This window comes from Scyliorhinus canicula, chromosome 3 (assembly GCF_902713615.1).
Source record: "Scyliorhinus canicula chromosome 3, sScyCan1.1, whole genome shotgun sequence".
Classification (NCBI taxonomy): Eukaryota; Metazoa; Chordata; class Chondrichthyes; order Carcharhiniformes; family Scyliorhinidae; genus Scyliorhinus; species Scyliorhinus canicula.
Genome location: NC_052148.1, coordinates 99,048,181 through 99,069,887, shown reverse-complemented (window position 1 = coordinate 99,069,887; position 21,707 = coordinate 99,048,181). Strand labels below are relative to the sequence as shown.

Sequence of the window (21,707 nt, the reverse complement as noted above, 5' to 3'; positions counted from 1 at the left end):
AACTCACCAGGGAGTTGAGAGCGAGTGTCGAGTACGTGCCTGGCGAAGAGCGTGTTCGCTTTCTGCGCGTAGTTCTCTTTTAGGAGTGCCATGGCTTCCACGTAAGTTGGGGAGCCCTGGATCAGTGGGAACATGCTTGAGCTCAACTTGGAACACAGGACCTGTATCTTCTGAGCCTCCGTCGGTGTGGGGTTCGCTACGTTGATGTAAGCCTCAAAGCAAGCTAGCCAGTGATTAAAGTCCTTTCTGGCGTCAGGCGAGTGCGGATCCAGCTGCAGGCGATCTAGTTTGATTCTGATATCCATCTTGTTGAAAATCTGACTGCAATAAATTGATGCACGATCAATTGCACAAAGACTAAGGTTGTGTGCAACTGTGGCTTTATTGCAGTCAGATGCGTGGCCTCCTGCTGCAGCTGGCGAAATGGCAGATCAATGGAGGACACGCATATTTATACTCCTCCTACTGGGTGGAGCCAGCAGGCAGGGGCTACCGGCGAACCTATAATACAGGTCCTACCTTACATCCCCTAATACAGGTGTACAGTGGTTCACCATAAGACCAAATCATAACCTACCTTGAAAGTCAAAGTATCAAAACCTGTACTCCTGTATTGTCTGACATATTCCAAATCAAGCCAGCAGCAAGATAATCATGTCTGACCATCCTTTTGCTTTGAATATTTGTGTATTATATGATGCAACCTAAAAATACGGAACAAAATGTAAATTGTATGCAAGTTGAGTATGTGTGAGATTATATATTTTATATATATCTGTGTATTTGAATATGTGTGTATAGTAACATTATCTTAAGGTACAACACACATACATATATATATATTGTCATGAGAATGTCGCTTTAAGAAATGTTTGGCTGCTCATGTTACTGCAGTGATGTCAGAGTGTGGGTGGAGCTGAGCTCTGGCTCTGTTTTTTAGTTTCACTTTGAGAAAAGCTTGGGTGTGTCTGTTTTTTTGGTTTCGTTTTCAGTGCTGGAGCTGGAGCTAGACAAAGCAGGTGTACTGCTGTTCTCTATGTCATGAAAAGACTATCTCTTGATCATTTGATGAATTCAGAATAATAAATGTTCTTAGTAGTGACTTTAACCTGATGTGCTTCTGTTGAAGGTTATGTTTTTTTGTAAGTCTTCTGGATGTTAAAAGGACAGCATACGCATTACTTAGTGTTGTATTCTTGGGGCTTGTATTTGAATTGATGTTTGCTAAGATGTTCACTGTCTGTTTATTAAAAGTTGTGGGTCAGGTGAACTCCATGATACTCTTTGGAGTTCTCTAACCCCCTGGCCCATAACAATATATATACTTCAAGTACTGTACATAGGTATACTGCAAAAGGAAAACAGATCACATGCTGCAATATCCTGACCACATTGAGTCAAACAAAGATCTAAAACTGCCATATTTGACAATGTTTGCTAAACAGTAGAAACACCCAGCAACTCATACTGGAAGCTGCTGCCTACACCGTGTCGTAGACTTCCTAAAATGTTCAAAAATCATGCACTGTTTGAACAAAAAATGGTTATGGATATATTGTCCACGAAACATCATCTGAATTGCTTCACATTTAAATTCAAAGCTGCTGAACATAAAAAAAACACCTTTAATCTTAAAACTGACAAAAACAGCTGTTTGAAGGAAACAGCACCAAAAGCATAAACTACTTATATTCATGGTACAGCTCAGAGTCACATTTCCTTTCATGGGTTGGACCCTGTTGGCAGTTTTGAAGGTGGGAGTGGGGAGCATCTAAAATCCAGCTGGTAGCCTGCCTGTCCATCCCTGGACTGTCCAAAATTGTATGGGGACAGAGAGGGGTCGGGTGGCCCCTGCTCACCCTTGTTGCATTTGAGACACTTAAGTGGCCAATACGTTTGGAGCGTTTGCCCACTTAATTGGAAATTATGAAATGTATACGCCTTAGATGGGATTCTCCATTTTCTGGTGCGGCACACCCCTGTTGGCAGCGGGACCCTCCATACTGCCAGCCAGCCAATGGAGTTTCCCATTGTGGGTGCTCCCACGGGGAATCCGCGGGCGTGAGTGTGCTGCCGGCGAAACGGAGGATCACGCTGATGGAGAATCCAGCCCCAGAATTTCCAATATGCACTGGCAGGCAAGACAGAAAAATAAATAACAACAACTTGCAATTGATGTCATAAAACATCCCAAGATACTTCACAGGAACGTTATCCAACAAATGTGATGCCTGAGCCATATAAAGATGCTAGAGTAAGGAACCAAAATACCAAACAATCATCAAAGCGATGGATTTTAAGCAGCGTCTTAAAGGAGCAGATACATTTAGGAAGGGAATTGCTGCAGAGTTTAGCAGCAAGGTGGTTGAAGGCATGGCTGCCAATGGTAATATGATTGAAATAAGGGATCCACGAGACCAGCATCGGTGAAGGACAGATGCTATTGTAGGTTTGTAAAGCTGGAGGCAATTACAAAGATTGAAGAGGATTCGGGGGGTAGGCGGAGGGTGAGAGGGGCAGTGGCAGTGAGACTATAGAGGCAGCTGAAAACAATGATGAGAATGAATGTAGGTCTTCTGTGAGATGGGGCAATGGGGCAGTGCTTCTGAGGAGTGCCAACACTTGATGGGCTCCTTATTGAGCTTGGCCCTTGATGATGCAGCTGGAGTATGAGGGTGTCCAGAGGAGCAGCCTGGGTGGGCTCCCAGATGAGCAGAGGCCTTCTGAGCATTTAAAGGGCACAGGTAACGATCATCAGTGTGAGCAGCCAGGAGCCTGTAGGCAACACCAAAGGGGAGCATTTAAAAGACAGATTGCAGCAATGGCAGTCTGAGCCAGGCCACCCCCACCACGGGGAGGATACAACATGTCTAAGGACTTGGCACCAAGCCACTACCCTCTACTGCCCCAAGCCTGGGCAGCCATTCCCTAGCAAACCCAACAGTTTTCATCGGTTTTCAGAGTTTTATTTAACCTCCCACTTCCCCTCCTCAGCCATGGCGCCTAGTCCACGTTTGTCAATACTTGGAATAATTCACGCATGCGAGACTTCCGCATGCAATGCCAGTTTTGCATGCCGCAGACGGCACGGGGCGCAAACCTTGTTATCCACCTGCAAGGGATTGGAACATGGCGCTCGAATCGGTGCCGGGCGCAGAGCTCAATTTTGGCTGGAAACCCAATTCTCCACATGATTGCAGTTTGTTGGATCATGAGGCGGAGAATTTCGCCCCTTGTTTCTTGCCGGAGACCACAGGCTGGATTCTCCACACCCCGGAAATCGCGTCTGGTGCCGGGGCGGAGAATCCATTTCCGGGCATGCGATTGGGACCGGCGCTGGTTCCATGAGTCTCCGGCCCCCGAAACGCGAGTGTGCCGCGCTGCGTATCACCTACCTGCAGCCATTGCCAGAGGCCCGACCCGCTATTCTCCACCGCCGACTGGCCGAAGTCCCAGCGGCGTGGGTCTAATATGGTCCTGCCGTTCAGGATACTCGCATGGTGGCTGTGGACTCAGTCCGCAGCCGCCATGGTCAGGGGCGGGCCGATCGGAGAGCAAGGGAGGCCTCATATGGGACCGAGCTCATTTTGCGTGGGCACGCGGCTAGCCCCCACCTGATGCAGGATCAGTGGCCGTTTTGCACCATTTTTTCGGTGGTAAAACACCACCGTTCCCACAGCGGCATCAGGACATAGTTTCCAAATCGGAAAATCCAGCCCCAGAATCTTTCCTCTCACGCCCGATTCTCCACAGCTCCAGGGGAAAACATGCTGGTCCTGAATAGGTGTGGGCCAACGTAGAGTGTAAAGGTTGGGACTGACCTCAAGAGTGCCTTTGGCTGCCTCTGGAGTTCAGGATGGAGCCACCAGTCACCCTGGAACAACACACGCGGAGGAGGCATCTATCAGGCTCACTTCCAGCTTCAGTGTCTTTGAAAAGGTCCAGCCTCAGCGTGTTCCTGCCGATCCACCTTCTTTCTTCAACGGCGGGTCAGTGATGTCAAGCACCTTTTAAATAAGGCAGCCAGATATAACAGCAGGACACACACTATCAAGCCTAGCCTGCCACAGAAGAAGGCATAAAATCCCTCGGATGCTTAATTAATTACGTTGAAAATGGAAGAGGTGGCATGGTATTCCACCAGCCTCGAAAGAGGAAACAACACTCCCTGCCCCAGCCACGTGACTTAGTCACAGATGAGAGAACACACCCCTGTTTCTATCCTGTTTAACTAACTGGTCTATGGGATTCCATTTGTACCACAGTTTGGTTTCTCCTCTTAAAACGGAACTGCTGCACATGGAGTTCAGACTGCCTAACAATCTGGCTAGCTTTCTTGAGGGTTAGAGCTTGCTTTGGTTGCAGCATGTCTGAGAATATGTCTACTGATACACCTGCAACTATTCTATCACTGGTAAATTCAGTTTTATGTCTCTGTATTCGCAGCTTCAGCCATCCTAAAAAGATCAATGAATAAGTTGACAGATTCTCCTGGCTGCTGGAAACACTTATTAAATTGTGTCCTACGAGGAAATGTATTATTTCTTAGGTTGAAATAAGCATCAAATGATTTTTCAAATTTAGCAAATTATTTGTCTAGCAATCATGTCGTCTGCTATCCAGTATACTGAGTAAAGTAATGTGTTAACTTGTTAAGCTTCTGTCTTTTTATCCAGATCTAAAACAATCATGAATTTCTTTCTCCAAAGTCCTCAATTATACGATTGATCTGGGTCTTGGATAAGTTCAGTTTGCTCTACAAGAGTGGATTTCTATGTTTAAAAATGTTAATGTGTAGATACAGCTTTAAGAAGACAAGGGGTTTATCCCCCTTTGCTTGTTTTGGTGAACATCTCAATCTTGATATTTTTTTTTTTTAAATGGCGGCTTAGATTGTCTGGCTACAAACATTTTCATTTCAGCGCAATGCTTTAGGGTCACAAAAGTGGCAAATTGAATCCTGGCTTATGCTGGTCTTTAAAGCTGATTCCTTATTCACACTTCTTGTGAATTAATAATTTTCTTTCCCCATTTTCAGAGCAGACTCGAACACCATGGGCCGTTTTCTCCGTCGGCTGACAGTGAAATCGGGAAAGGCGATTAGACAGAGGCTCGGTTTTGACACCAAAATCATGGCCAGTGCCCAGTTCACGCCAAATCGCAATTCGCCGATACCTTGACAATGACCATCAGTTCATTTTGCTCCACACGAATAGTAAACGTCATTTGCAAATCATTAGCGAGCTTGACCCAGTATTCTCCCAGTCCTCCGTGATACTCCGCATCCAATGGGAGGAATTCCCAGCGGCGAGGTCCACTTTTGATTTTAAAAATCGGGAAATAAGCGCCGTGGTTGATGAGAGAGAGAGGAGGTAGGACATGGAGAGGCGCGACCGTGGGCTGCCGGTCCTGACACTGGATAGGCTGGCTGGGGTGAGGGGGAATGGGACCTGAGGTCCGTTTGATCACCCACGGGACTGGGGTGTCCAGGCACGGACTGCTATTGCTGCGGCCTGCAAGACAGCCATCTTGCTACGCACCCCATTGACCTCTCACTGTGGCCCATGGCTCTGCAGAGTGCCACCGACCTTATGGGCACCACCACCCCTGCACCCACCCTCCATCCTGGTCGCCGGTCAGCACCAGGGGTTCTAGCTGTGGCTGGGTCAGGGTCGTGGGCAGCGGATGCCAGAAGGGCCTGCACCATGACCAGCAGCTCCTGCAAGACACAAGACAAGCCGCATGATTGCATTGCGTGCCATGGGGGTGTGTTGGGGAGGGAGGAGGGCGGTGTGTTTGGGAGGGGATTTAGGGGTAGTGGTGGAGTGGATGTGTGGGGGTGGGAGTGGTGTCAATGTGAGGGTGGTGGGGGTGTATGTGAGGGTGGTGTAGAGGTGGTGGTGGGGGGGGTTTGTTACACATGCCATGGGGATCAGTAACTCAGCGGGGTCTCACTTCCTCACCAGATGCCGACCACTCTGGCAACTTCCCTCTGCTCTGTTGTGGGGAGGGGCTGCCGGTCCGGTGGTCCCGTTCCAGTCTTCTGCTGCTCCCGTTGGTTATGGCAGGTCCTTCTCCTGGAGAGGAGGGGGGACAGAAAACGCACAGCATTAGACAGTCGTCAGGCTTGGTGCCAGGGGCTGCCTACTCACCCTGGCCCTGAGGAGGTCGAGCAGTTTTTTCTGGCACTGCAGGCCAGTCCGTGGTGTTGCCCAGGGCACTGACCACCTTTGCCACCTGTGTCCAGCCCCAGAAAATGGCGGCTGATAGTTTCCTCCCCACCCTGGGGTACAGGGCCGCCTGCCTCTCATCCACAGCATCTGGCAGAGTCTCCAGTTCCATGTCGGTGAACCATGGGGCACTACGTCTTGCTGCCATCTTGTTGGCTGGGATGGTGTGGGGAGTGAAGTGTGTATATGCAGCTGCAGCTTGTCAGCTTCCTGAGTGCCAATCACGAATCCAGCACCATTTCTCATTGGAATCAATTGTGTTCCACGTGGCGCTGGTGCTAACTCCTCAATGGTCACTGAAGAGCCCAGGTGCGGCGCCAGTTTGCTGTCATCGAAGTCCACAAATCCTGCCCCGACATCAACACTTAGTCTCAGGAATGGAGAATCCGGCCACAGGTGTTTAGGCATCAGCTTGTGAATCTGTTTCTTTCCGACAGAGGTTTTAAAGGTAATTTTGGACCACTTAATTATTTAAACCCTTCTCAGGACTGGTTATATTGTGAAATTTTAAAGTTTTAGCTCAGTCCTGCTACGTCTGCTGACTCCACACTCTGGGAATTGAAGCTGGCTTTCCAAGAGTTCCAATGGAATCTTCTGTTGCAGTCAGAAATTCTGATGTTTTGCCTTCAGCTTCCAAGCCTTTCTTTCGAGAAATTGCCTGCTACTTTTCCCCTGCAGATTTGCTTCTTGGGGTTTTCTTCAAGTTAGAATGCTTCTTTGAATTTCTCTTTATTCTTGCAAAATGTTAGTTTTTCGTGAGATTTTTGGTTTTCCAGGAATATTGTTTGGTTGGCTTTCATGAAGTCTTTGTAGTATGAAATAGGTTAACTGTACATATTTATTAATCCCAAGAACAATGTACATATTTACAGTAAAGGGTTCAAGTTAGGAGCTGTTTCCATGCTTGCTTGTGCACATGGCTCTGTCCAACACAAGACTGACCCCAAGCTACAGGTGAGAGAACATAGAACAGTACGGCATAATACAGGCTCTTCTGCCCACAATGTTGTGCCCACCATTTATCCTAATCTAAGATCAACCTAACCTACACCCCTTCAATTAACTGCTGTCCATGTGCCTATCCAAGAGTCGCTTAAATGCCCCTAATGACTCTGACTCCATCACCTCTGCTGGCAGTGCATTCCACGCACCCACCACTCTCTGTGCAAAGAACATACTGACCCCTCCTGACAGCCATTTCCGCCCTGGGACAAAAGTCTCTGGCTATCTACTCTATCCATGCCTCTCATCACCTTGTACACCTCTATCAAGTCACATCTCTTCCTTCTTCGCTCCAGTGAGAAAAGCCCGAGCTCCCTCAACCTTTCTCCAAAAGACATACCCTCCAGTCCAGGCAGTATCCTGGTAAATCTCCTCTGCACCCTCTCCAAAGCATCCACATCCTTACCTATAATGAGGCGACCAGAACTCAAGATAATATTCCAAGTGTGGCCGAACCGGGACTTTATAAAGCTGCAACAAAACCTCGCCGCTCTTAAACTCAATCCCCCTGTTAATGAAAGCCAACACACCATATGTCTTCTTAATAACCCTATCAACCTGGGTGGAAACTTTGAGGGATCTATGTACATGGACCCTAAGATCCCTCTGTTCCTCCACACTTCCAAGAATCCTGCCTTTAACCCTGTATTCAGCATTCAAATTCGCCTTCCAAAATGAATTACTTCACATTTATCTAGGTTGAATTCCATCTGCCACTTCTCAGCTCAGCTCTGCATCCTGTCAATGTCCTGTTATAACCTGCAACAGCCCTCGACAGTATCTACAACTCCACCAACCTTCGCGTCATCGGCAAACTTACTAACCCACCCTTCCACTTCCTCATCCAAGTCATTTATAAAAACCACAAAGAGCAGAGGTCCATGACCAGATCCCTATGGGACATCACTGGTCACCGACCTCCAGGCGGAATTCACTACCACTCGCTGTCTTCTTTTGGCTAGCCAATTCTGTATCCAGACAGCCAAATTTCCCTGTATCCCATGCCCTTAACTTTCTGAATGAGCCTACCATGGGGAACCTTACCAAATGCTTCACTTCACTGCCACTACATACACATCCACTGCCCCACCTTCATCAATGTGTTTCATCACATCCTCAAAGAATTCAATGAGACTTCAATGTGTGTTCTCTTATGTAACTGTGTGGGCGGTACTGTACACAGTACCATGTCAACTCTATATGTGCCAGACTGTTCCACTATACTGCCCACTCGCAGAAACCAGGAGCCAGGGCACGTAAAAACCATACCTCTTCAAACCCTTACAAACTTAATTTTCAGGACTTTGCAGAGAGATGAGATGCTGGCCAAAAGTGGGTCCTCAGGAATTTCTGCAAATTGGTATCCTATTCGATCAAAATTTAATATTAGCCTGAACTAGGAAGCTTGAGTGGCTTTCCAACCAAACTCAAACAAGTCTGCAGATAAGACAACGGTAATACTTTTGGTAATGGGGCCAGCAGGAGTATGACTGTTCTAGTATCCCCTTCCCTCCCACAAGACCCTCCTGAAAATTTCCCACCGCTGCTTAGCGCGGCGGGTCTTCCTTTAGTGTTAGGCGGTAAACTGTAGCCTGCTGAAATTTCCCTCCTGATGCACCCCCCCCCCCCCCCCCCCCTCAAACTGGCCAATGCCGCTTTCCACCCATTTCTGGTGTATACCTGATCATTGTCATATAGGTGAAGCTGAGAAGTTAAAATCTCCTCAAACTTAAATTTAAGTAATTGAATGCTATTTAAATGGTATGAGGCACGAGTTGGCTATGATGGACTGGGAAACATTTCTGAAAGGGAGGACAGTGGACAGGCAAAGGCAGGCATTCAAGGAAAAGGAAATGAATACGTGAACTCAAAAAGTTGTTTATTCCTTTGGCTATGCCATGGCTTACAAAGGAAAGGAGAGATAGTATTAGATTCAAAGAAGATGGATGCTTATTAGCAAGAAAAAGCAATAAACCTCAGGATTGGGAACAGTTTAAAATTCAGCAAAGACAGACCAAGGGATTGATTAAGAAGGGGAAAATACATGAATGTAAACTTGCAGGAAATATAAAAACTGACTGTAAAAGTTTCTATAGGTATGTAATGAGAAAAGGAAAAATAAAAACTAAGGTAGGTCCCTTGCAGTCAGAAATGAGGGAATTCACAGTGGGAACAAAGAAATGGCTGGGGAACTAAATTTGTACTTTGTTTCTGTCTTCACAAAGGAAGACATGAATAGTGCACCGGAAGTTCTGAGAAACGTAAATTTAGTGAGGAGGTGAAGGAAAATAGTACTCGTAAAGAAATGGTTTTGGGGAAATTAACGGGATTGAAGGCGGAAAAATCTCCAGGGCCTGATAACCTTCATCCCAGAGTACTTACGGAAGTGGCCCTCAAAATTGTAGATCCATTGATTGTAATTATCCAAAATTCTTTGGACTCGGAATGGTTCCTACAGATTGGAGGGTAGCTAATATAACACTGCTATTCAAGAAGGCAGGTGGAGAGAAAACAGGAAACTATAGACCAGTGATCCTAATGTTGGGAGTAGGGAAGTAGTTAATGTCAATTTTCAAGGATTTTATAGCACAGCTTGTGGAAAGCAGTGGTGTAATCAAGCAAAATCAGCATGGATTTACAAACGGAAATCATGTTTGACAAATCTACTAGAATTATTTGAAGATGTAACAAGTAGAGTTGACCAGGGAGAACTCATGGATGTGGTTTAATTAGACTTTCAGAAGGCATACAACAAGGTCTCATATAGCAGATTACTGTATAAAGTTAAAGCGCGTGGGATTGTCTGTAGTGTCTTGAGATGGATAGAAAGCTGGTTAGCAGACAAAAAGCAAAACGTTGGAAAAGTGGGTCTTTTTCCATTTGGCAGGCAGTGACTAGTGGGGTACTGCAGGGACCCCAACTGTTCACATTATATACTAATGATTTGGACAAGGGAACTAAATGTATTATCTCCAAATTTGCTGATGATACAAAGTTGGGTGGCAGGGTGAGCTGTTAGGAGGAATCAGTGATGCTTCAGCGGGATTTGTACAGGCTGGGTGAGTGGGCATATGCATGGCAGATGCAGTATAATGTGGATAAATATGAGGTTATCCTCTTTACTGACAAAAATAGGAAGGCAGATTATTATTTGAATGGGTGTAAATTGAGAGAAGTGGATTCTCAGCAAGATTTTGGTGTTCACATGCATCAGTCGCTGAAAGTAACCAAGCAGGTGCAGTAGGCAGTAAAGAAGTCAAATGGTATGTACGGAGGGAGTGCAACAAAGGTTTACCAGGTTGATTCCTGGGATGGCGGAACTGTCATATGAGGAGAGACTAAGTCAATTAAGATTATATTCATTGGAATTTAGAAGAGTGGGAGGGGATCTCAGAGAAACTTGTAAAATTCTAACAGGACTAGACAGGGGAGATTCAGAAAGAATGTTCCCTATGGTGGTGGTGGTGAGAGGGGGGGGTGGGGGGGGGGGGGGGGGGGTGTCCAGAACTAGGAGTCATAGTTTGAGGATAATGGATTAGGACTGAGGTGAGGAGCAATTTCTTCACCCAGAGAGTGGTGAATCTGCGGAATTCACTACCACAAAAAATAGTTGAGGTCAAAATGTTGTGTAATTTCAAGAAGGAATTAGATATAGCTCTTGGTGCTAAAGGGGTAAAGGGATATTCCCGACTGGGTCACTGTCTGTGTGGAGTCTGCACGTCCTCCCCGTGTGTGCGTGGGTTTCCTCCGGGTGCTCCGGTTTCCTCCCACAGTCCAAAGATGTGCGGGTTAGGTGGATTGGCCATGCTAAATTGCCCGTAGTGTAATAGTAAGGTTAAGGGGGGGGTTGTTGGATTACGGGTATAGGGTGGATACGTGGGTTTGAGTAGAGTGATCATTGCTCGGCACAAACATCGAGGGCCGAAGGGCCTGTTCTGTGCTGTACTGTTCTATATGGGGGGAAGGCGGGATCAGGGTATTGAAATTGATGATCAGCCATAACCATAATGAATGGTGGAGCAGGGTCGAATGGCTGAATGGCCTCCTTTAGCTTCTATTTTCTATGTATGTTTCTGTGTATTTTATATGTTGGCAGAGAGTTGGACCCTCGAGCGATCTATCATTCAATGTATAGTTTCCAGCAGGTGCTACTAATTGATCAGGGTTCCTGGCTGGACCAGTTACAACATCCCTGATATCAATTGTAGCCCAAAAGCATCAAATTCTGTGAAGACTTGGGTTTGAACTTCGCACGTCACCTGGTCTGAATGGTTTTCTATCTGAGATCAGAGTGTGTGCACATCAACTGATCCATATCGGAAGCCCTGGAAAACAGTTCAAGAGGCGGTTCTTGTATTTTCTCTGATGCACAAAGAAACAAAGTCGGAACACACTTTTCTTCTATAATTGATCATGGTCTGTTTGTCTGTGAATAAATACATTTGATCCACTTTTATTTGGAATGCAAACAAAGTAGCTGCACCATCTTTTTTATTTAAAATGCACACAAAACTATTAACATTTAATATTAACATTAACTATTTAACAATACTTCTGTGGAGGAAATGGGTTTCTGATCACGATGCCAGTAAATATAGAAGTTCTTTGTTCAACCTAACCTTTCGAGTCCCTGAGAAAGCCCATCTCAACTCTGTCATGGTGTAATTGACCTCAGTGCATGTTAACAATGACAAAAATACATGCCCTAAACACAGGAAGGAAAATATTGCCGGGCTAAAAATGAAGCATTTTTTCTGAAGTTTGCTTTCACTCTAACAAACATAATTTGTTACGCTGATTACAAAAAAGAAAAAAAAGCAAATTAACCTCCACCATGGATAGATACTCTGTAATCTGAGCAAGTGGACTGACAGATGATTAAATCCTTTTAGACAAGCTGGTGGTGATGTTAACTGACGTCAATCAGTTGTTGTGACACAGCTGGAAATTAAACTTGGATGAAATTCTTTAGAGGCTCTCAGCTTTCCTTGTCTCACAAAAGAAGTCAGCTTCAGAAAGACTACAAGTTCATACTTTGTGGTGCTCTGTTTCCGTTTGTGCAGAAAAGATATTTCATAATCAGGCATAGGTTATGAAAAGGGACAGGCTTTTCTGTGGTAATAAGATCACTGACGAAGCGCATTCAACCCAGATCTTGTCTGTAGTGTAAGTGTCGGTGTGCAGAAAATCCCATCTGAATTCTGCTTCAAATAGTCGATAACCCGTTTTGACCATGTTATAATAAAAGGACGTCCTCAGTGACGGTCAGGTGTTCTGCATGAGTAGTGAGGAGCACCTACAGCATTACTGGCCTGCTGCCCTTTTTAATCAAGCCTCAGTGCTAGGTTCAACTTTTTAGCAGCTTATGGCCTTCTACAATGAACCTGCAGGAGCTTCAGGCCCTCTTTTTTCTCCAAGAGGCAAGAAACGAGTCCGACTTTTGAAGTCTTACAGGTAGCTGTATGTTATTACATTAATATTTTTCAGCTAAATGTTACAACATAGAATTCCAGAACTGTGCAAGAAATGTTGTAATTTGTTATTATAGCTGCATTTGGTAATTATTATGCAGAAGGGAGAAAATACCCAACGCACACTATATTATGTTTTTGTTTACAAAACCTTTGAAGTACGTGTTGAAATTGTGTAAAATCTTAAAATGCATAAATAACCTGTATATTCCTTGCAACAATGTCTTTGTAAGTGATATGTTGCATATGAATTATCTAGAAATGCTAAAATCTGTCACTGTGCCTTAAAATTAGACTTCTATTTTATTCTTCAGTTGCTCGTTAGATTGAACAATTTGCTATATAAGGATATTGAGTGTAAACCTTTAACTACTTAAGGATGGTCAGTTTTCATGCTGTCCCTGAAGAAAGGTTGCTTATGGACTGAATTCATGGGGCTTGCAACTACAGTAGATTATATGTTCATAAAGTGTAGGGGTAAATATATTGTTCTCATGCTCATAGTGGAAAATCTCATTCAAAGAAAGCAACAAGACAAATAACGAAAGCTACAGAGCGTTAGCCCCAAGCTATGCTTCCTTGAATGAGTGAGATTGGTGAATTTAGCCAGAATGGTGGAAAATCCTGTGCTTAGGCTGTCGCAAACTGGGCAAAGGGCGGAGGACTATATGTTGCGAAATGTGCCAGCTCATCACCCACTTCACACTGCATGCAAAAATATATCTTACCCACCAGTGATGTTGTCCCTCACACAAAATGGAGGAGATATTTATTATATTGGCAAATATTCAAATCGAAGCAACCCACAATTTCTTATTTTCTCCCCCATTCCAAATGAACACCATACAAACTCATGCAAATTGATAGTTAAGGACTAGCAATTTCTTTGAGACCTGCCACTTGATTTAAGATTTGGGCATTTTATTAAAAACTCAGTGGCAGCACGGTGGCGCAGTGGGTTAGCCCTGCTGCCTCACGGCGCCGAGGTCCCAGGTTCGATCGTGGCTCTGGGTCACTGTGCATGTGGAGTTTGCACATTCTCCCAGTGCCTGCGTGGGTTTCGCCCCCACAACCCAAAGATGTGCAGGGTAGGTGGATTGGTCATGCTCAAAAATTAATTGGAAAAAATGAATTGGGTATTCCAAATTTGAAATTTTTTTACAATTAAAAACTCCCCTATCACAGGATATGATTCAGAAGTGGAGGGGAAGCAAAAGCAAAATGAGGGGCGTGATTCTCCGAGAACCGCGCCAGGCCAGAGATTCGCCGCATCCGCGCCATGCCGCTCCGACGCTTGTGCGCAATTCTCCGATGTGCAGAGAATCAGCGCCATTTACGGCAGTGCTTTTGGCGCGGTGCCGGCCGCGGGCCACCGATTGACCGGCCCGAATGGAGCGCATGGAAACGGCAGAGTCCCGCTGGTGCCATTCACTCCTGGTTGCTGGCGGCGGGAACTCTGCACAAAGGGTCGGGGGGGGCGGTCTGTGTGGGGGGGGGGGGGGGGGGGGGGGGGGGGGGGGGAGGGGGCTCCGTCCCCGGGAGGGGCCTCCGATGGGGTCTGGCCCGCGATCGGGGATCACCGATCGGAGGGCCGGCCTTTCCCCCACCCGGGCCTACTTTGTTCCGTTTCCAGCCCCAGGACCCCCGCGGCATGTTGCATCGGGGCCGGAGCGTTGAAGAAGTCCGCCGCGCATGCGTGGGTTGGCGCGGCCCAACTGCACATGCGCATGTTGGCGCGGCGGCCATTTGGCGCCGGGAAGGGAGGCTGGAGCGACGTGAACCGCTCCAGTGCCGTACTGGCCCCCTGTGGCGCGGCGCGAACACTCAGTCTCCATTTTGGAGAATCGCGCCCGAGCACCAGGACAGGAATGCTTGCACATTTTGCCACCATAAACCCACACAAAAACTCCCTGGTAATGACTGAATAGAACTGTCTCCACAAACTCATGTTGTGCATGAAGGCATTTGCCGAGATGAACCATCTGCTGCAAGAATCTATCAGATGGGAAAAAGTGCCAATGGCAGTCAAGGCCGCCACCCCTGCTCAATTTTAATCCTCCCACCTCTTCCTAGGTTAGTGTCGGGGTCATCTTTAATATCAGTCAATTTGACATATTGAACAATATTGATATATTGATTCGTTTCTCCTCCCCTGCGCACTTCCTTTATCTCACTGTCTACATTTCCCAGGGTGCGTGTAGCTGTACTACAGCTTGTGTATTTTCATTGAAGAATAATGCAGGGCGTTTCAAGCTGCATTTAGCCACTGGTGAACGTTTTTTCCTACAAGCTCATGATATCAAAAGAGATGTTTACCTTACAGTGCTGGAACTTAGCGACACCCTTTTACGAAGCTCAGATTTTAAAATACTGGGTGTGATATGTCACTGGTTATTTGTAAGCAATGAGAGAGTGAGCAAGGTTTAAACAAGAGCGCAAGTCCTGATCTTTGCAAAAGTGTTCAGATTCAATTTCCTCAATTCCCTTCTTCCTCCAATTGCCAAGCTTGTCCCTGTGAATCGCAAAGTTAGAGTGAGCAAGGTTTAAACAAGAGCGCAAGTCCTGATCTTTGCAAAAGTGTTCAGATTCAATTTCCTCAATTCCCTTCTTCCTCCAATTGCCAAGCTTGTCCCTGTGAATCGCAAAGTCTGTCAAGGATAGTTCCGGCACACCCCCCCCCCCCCCCCCCCCCCCCGTATTGATCGGCTCCTTTTTGATTAGTACTGGCTTGTTCTGCAAGGTGAGAAGTCTTCAGTCGATACAAGCTTAAGGAACGGATTGAGCACTAGGTGGTCCAACCTGCAGTTCGTATTAAATAAAACCAGAAAGTGCAGGAAAAACTCAGCAGATCTGGCATCATCTGTGTTAAGAAGAACAAAGTTAATGTTTCAAGTCCGTGTGACTCTTTACTCTGAAGAACATAGAAAAATACAGCACAGAACAGGCCCTTCGGCCCACGATGTTGTGCCGAACTTTTGTCCTAGATTAAGAACAAATTAATCTACACCCCGTCATTCTACCATAATCCATGTACCTATCCAATAGCCGCTTGAAGGTCCCTAACGTTTCCGACTCGACTACTTCCACAGGCAGTGCATTCCATGCCCCCACTACTCTCTGGGTAAAGAACCTAACTCTGACATCCCCCTATATCTTCCACCATTCACCTTAAATTTATGTCCCCTTGTTCCACCCGGGGAAATTGTCTCTGACTGTCTAAGAAGTCATACGGACTTGAAACGTTAACTCTGTTTCTCCTGCCACAGATGCTGACAGACCTGCTGAGTTTTTCTTGCATTTTCTATTTGTATTACAGATTTTCAGCATCCGCAATATTTTGCTTCAATCTACAGTTGATATTGTCTGTTAATAATGGAATGTGTATTATAGAGCTAAACTCAGTTGGTAACAATGTTAAATGTAAATCGCAACATGTTCCTTGCAGGCATACCAGCCTAAATGTTGCACAATAGCTTTGGAGAGGCTGGCAGTAAAACAGAAACAGATTTTGAGAATGCACATTGTGGCAGGCACACTTGGTGCAAATGTGTGCTATAAGGATACTGCTGCTTAGTGTTGCTGTCGCAGTTTCGTTCAGTTTGCCATCTTCTTCCATATTTACAAGAAGATTACCAAGGTATGAAGCAAAGCAATTTGCACAATTATTTTCAAAGGAGGGCAGTTGAGTGCCAACCAGGGCAATTTCAATGCTTGGGCAACAACATGCCATGAACACCAACAGAGGACAGTTTCAATCTCTTCATTTTTGTTTACTTCAAATAGAATTCCTTTAAATTACAGCAGCCACACTTATAAAAAGTTCCTTAAATTTACAAAAGCTTCTTCAGGCATTTCATTGGACAGAAGGATGTTTACCTGGAATTCCGAAAAACGGTAATCATAAACATTAGGGAGGAACAAATGTGAGAGAAAAATAAGTCAAATCTTCCACATTGCATGGTTGCCGCCAACATCACCCATGACAGATAATTCTACTTCATCATTCTTGAAGTTAACAATACTGTTGAATCATCGAAGTATCAAAAGGAACTTTATAATAATAATCTTTATTGTCACAAGTAGGCTTCCATTAACACTGCGATCCCGATGTGAAAAGCCTGTCTGGTATCCTGTTCAATCTTGATAAATATATGATTTGATTGCTGAGAAGTATTGCAAGTGAATCATGATTATGCCTGGTTTGGATTGTAAAACAATACATTTTTCAATGTTTTGCACTATAGACATTTAATTGAAATTCTGTCTGAAAGAAGACATCATTCATGAAGAAGTAATGAGGTGTAAGATGTGCTGTTGGTTATATATGAAATTTGGCAGTGGATTAATTAAGTGAAATTAATGTTCTGATCATTTGGAGAGCAAATTTGCCTGACTCAATTTTTGATTTAACTGTGTATCAATAGTTGGATGAGAAACTGTGTATATTAACAGTGGGTGATATATAGTTTGTCACATTAGATTGCCATGGTTGCATCAGAATTTTGTTTGAACAACATCACACATTGAGAACTGGATCGAAAATCTACATTTTCCACTCTCTTCAGAAATAACCAGTGGTCGGTGTTTCTCCGAATCGATGTATCAATATTGCACATATCAATCTTATGTTTCACACATATTGTTTCATCGATGAAAACTCATAAGAACATACAAAACAGCAGTCAGCCATTTGACTCCCTTCCGTTCAATAAGATCATGGCTGATTTGACTGTATGACTCCACTTTCCTGCCTGTCCCCCATCATCTTTGACACTCTTCTTAAACTCAGACGATCTGACTCAGATTATATAGAAGCTCAGAACATTTATGGCACAGAAGAAAGCCATTTGGCCTTCGGCTGGATTTTCAAGGCCCCCCTGGAGAATGCATTGGAGGTGGAGGGTGAATTGGAAAACACGGGGCAACGATGTGAGGATGGTTTATAGCTACAGTAAAAACCAATTCAGGAAAATCAGTCCAGCGCATAATGTGGTGCATTTATGCTTGCTAAAAGTGACATATATTCAGAGGCAGAGATCTGGGGCGGGATTTTCCTAGTTGGCGGCAGAGTGTCCACACCATCGGAAACGCCATTGCGTTTCACGACGGCGTGAACGGGTCGCTGGGAATACCGATTCTGGCCCCTATAGGGGGTCAGCACGGCGCTGGAGCGGTACACGCCGATGCAGCCTCCCATCCCGGTGCGAACTGTGCGCTGCGGAATCTGCGCATGCGCAGTGGCACCGATGCCTCCCGCAACGCGCCGGCCCCTACGCAACATGGCGCGGGAGTACAGGAGCCGGCGCGGGAGAAAATAGGCCCAGGGAGCGAGAGGCCGGCCCGCCGATCGGTGGGCCCTGATCGTGGCCTCATCGGAGGCCCCCCCGGAGTCAGATCCCCCCTCCCCCCCCCCCAAAAGGCCGCCCCCCCGACCCTGCGCGCAGAGTTCCCACCAGCTGCGAACAGGTGTGGACAGCGCAGGTGGGATTCTGTCTTTTTAGAGCGGCTGCTCAGCCCATCCTGGGCCGAGAATCGGCGGCCCGGCCGCGTACAGCGGCCTGCAACCGGCGCCGCACCAAACACACCGGCGCCAATGGCACCGATTCTCAACTCCGCGGAGAATCACGTGCCAGCGTCAGGCGTGGCCAAGTTGCAGGGATTCTCCGGCCCGGCCCCGTGCTGGGAGAATCCCGCCCCTGTTCTTTGCAAACAAAAGGGATATGTTCAACTTTTGAAACTCTTTTCAATTAGCCAGGAGCTTGCGGAGCCTATCGTTCCCTATTGTTTTCTCCATGACAACACCTCAGCCAATCAGAGTTAACTTGCCAACCAATTTGCACCTTTTTCCCCTGCACTATAAATTGTTGTGATCTTCTGAAATTTGGCATCCTTGTGTTTGTCCTGGTGAGTGCAAGACAAAAAGCTTCAGCAACAACTTTTCAGCAATGTTCAAGTTCCGTACTATAGTAGCTTTTCTTTTTATTAATTCATGGGGATATAGGGATCACTGGCAAAGCCAGGATTCATTACCCATTCTTAATTGCCTCTGAGAAGATTATGAATGTGCTCACGTGGTGCAGGTACACACACAGTGATTTTAGAGACTGAGTTGCAGGCAGGGCCAGGGAGAGAAATCATTGGCTCTGGTACTTCTCTTGTTTCAGAGCCCCATATTCCTGCCTCTGGATCGTACCAGGTGTCAGTGGATGATCTTTCAGAGTTTCCCAGTCATCTGTGCATAGCTGCGGCAAGCTGGTGAATTACACTTTGTTCAGCTGGGTGAGCACATTCAACCATTTTAGGATGGCTCAAGCCAGCCAGGCTGAACAGGCCAGAAGGGCTATTCTTTGAAAAGGTGGTTGACAATGGGACTTGGGCACCTGAGGACAGAGGTGGAGGAAAGATACAATCGCTTTCATGCCTCCACAAGATGGGGGTGGAAATGACAAAGGTCTGCTAAAAATTAGGTTCTGATTTTGGGACAAATTCGGTGGCGCCATGAAATATCCGCCAGAGTAAGTGTCACTCATTGCCATTTTCTACTTTCTACATGTTCCAATGCATAATCTTTTAAAATCTAAATTTAGAATACTCAATTCATTTTTTCCAATTGAGGGGCAATTTAGTGTGGCCAATCCACCTACCCTGCACATCTTTGGGTCCTGGGGGCGAAACCCACACAAATACGGGGAGAATGTGCAAACTCCACACGGACAGTGATCCAGAGGCGGGATCGAACCTGGGACCTCTGTGCCATGAGGCAGCAGTGCCAACCACTGTGCCACTGTGCTGCCCCCTTGTTATGCATAATCTTGCTCTTTCAAGGAAAAACCGCAGGACCAAGAGACCATTGAGGCAGGTGCACACGCTCAGAGATGGAATCCAATGATAATTCGGATGTAGAGCCCGGGTAGGCACATGATGAGTACGAGGAGCCAAACAAGAGGAAACTCCAGGAAGGTAGGGACACCAGAAAGGCCTTGATTCAGCGTTAAGGGGTATGGGGCAGAGGTGAGTATATGGAGTTAGATCGCAGATCAGCCATGATCTGATTTAATGGGGGAACAGGCTCAGGGGGCTCAGTGAACCACTCCTGTTCCAAAGCTCTACTGATGTATTTTACAGGGTGGAGTTCAGCTGGAGTTCCAAAATATGGCAGAAGTGTCAAATTATTTTCAGTTTTTACTACTGAGGCTAGCATAGAGTTCTTAATGCTGCACCATAACGTTGCTGCGATAATTCACATGGCGAAGTGGACAAGGCACGAGTGCTTGCTAAAATTAGCTCTTTTAAAGCAGATCAGCTGCTAACCTTGAGGATATTCACCCCATAAAAGAAATGGAAGCTGTATTCTGAATCACTGAGTAAGATTTAGGGAATGATCTGAGAAGAATTGTTTGCATTCATGTAGACGGGCTATTTATTAACCCACACGCGGGCCTGTCATTTATGAGTTCCTACGGGGATCTGTATGAGGGCTGTTGCTCATCGCCATCTTTATCAGTGATTCGAATGAAAGCATATGGGCAACGATCTGCAAGTTTTCAGCTGAGATGAAAATATGTGCAGGTTACAAGACCATAGATTAAAAAATATTTGAAATATTTTGCAGCCATTACACACCCTGGACAGTAATCTAATTTGTACCTAATATTAATGTTGAAGTAAGACTTTAATTACATATATAACAACAGGAAGCATGATGAGAAGGAAATTCACTCCTGGATACGAAAAAGAAATGGGAGCTGTACTCTGAATTACTGAGTAAGATTGTATCTTATGGATTTAGGGAATGATCTAAGAAGAATTGTTTACATTCATGTAGACAGGCTATTTATTAACCCACACACAGACCTGTCATTTATAACTTCCCGCGGAGATCTGTATGAGGGCTGTTGCTCATCACCATCTTTGCCAATGGTATAATGTACACCCCTCAGTCCCGATTTACCAGTTCAGTCCTGTTTTGGCTATAAAACACAATTCATGTTCCTCATCATGCATTCTCCTTCTGCTGACACTCCAGTACAATAGTGAGGAAATGCTGTGTTGTCAGAGGTGCTGCCTTTCGATCGAGACGTGACACCAAGACGCCATCTTCCCTCTCAGGTAGATGTAAAAGGTCCCATTAAAGGATTTTGAAGAAGAGCAGGGGAATTCTCCATGGGTGTCCTGGCCAATATTTATCCTTCTATCAGCATCAGTATAAAACAGATAATCTGATCATTACCATATTGCTTACTGTGTGCAAATTAGAAGCCGCAATTACTATCTTATAACAGTAGTGACATTTTCAAAAACGGTAAAGCCCTTTGGGATGTCCTGAAAGCACTATAAAAATGTACCTCTTGCTTTTGTTTTCTTTCTTTCTGAGGCAGTTGCAATCATCTTCAGACAAAAGTGCTGAGTGATTGAACCATCTTGGCCCACTCCTGAGATCCCCACCATTACACAAGCCAGTCATCAAACAATTCAAATCACTCAATGTGTTATCAAGAAACCCATAGAATTCCTACAATGCAGAAGGAGGTCATTCGGCCCATCGCATGTGCACCAACCCTCTGAAAGAGCACCCCACCTGGACCCATTCCCCAGCCCTATCCCTGGTCATGGTCAATCCACCTAGCCTGCGTATCTTTGGACACAAAGGGGTGATTTAGCATGGCCAATCCACCTAACCTACACATCTTAGGACTGTGGGAGGAAACTGGTGCACCCGGAGGAAACCCACGTAGGCAGGTGGAGCACGTGAAAACTCCTCACAGAGAACGTGATTTAACAGCCTCGTTACGCCTGGCGAGAATCCATGTGAGCCAGTTCGATCACATGAGTTGCTTTAATTGGGAAAAGCGGGGGGTGGCAATTGGTTTGCAATTGAACCGGCTCGCTCCCGTTGGTGGATTCTGGAACTTGCCTCGGCGCGTCAAGGAAACAATAATCACCAATTACGGTCAATCTCCATCTCATTAACGAGATGGTTGCCCATTATAATGGCCTCCTGGGA

General features: G+C 45.8%; 1 protein-coding gene across 11 annotated transcripts in view; it reads left to right on the top strand.

The window, feature by feature from the left end:
* The window catches only part of pde4d (phosphodiesterase 4D, cAMP-specific), a 1,491,178-nt gene that overhangs the window by 1,099,078 nt on the left and 370,393 nt on the right, over nucleotides 1-21,707 (top strand). Inside the window, exon 1 of one of the 11 annotated variants that reach the window (XM_038790974.1) lies at nucleotides 12,181-12,686. The exons of 9 other annotated variants lie outside the window; for them this stretch is intronic. In XM_038790974.1, the coding sequence (XP_038646902.1) occupies nucleotides 12,598-12,686 (89 nt within the window). In that variant the 5' untranslated portion in view covers nucleotides 12,181-12,597. Of the gene's footprint in view, nucleotides 1-12,180; nucleotides 12,693-21,707 lie in introns of those variants that run through there. One more of the 11 variants, XM_038790979.1, reaches the window with a different exon arrangement.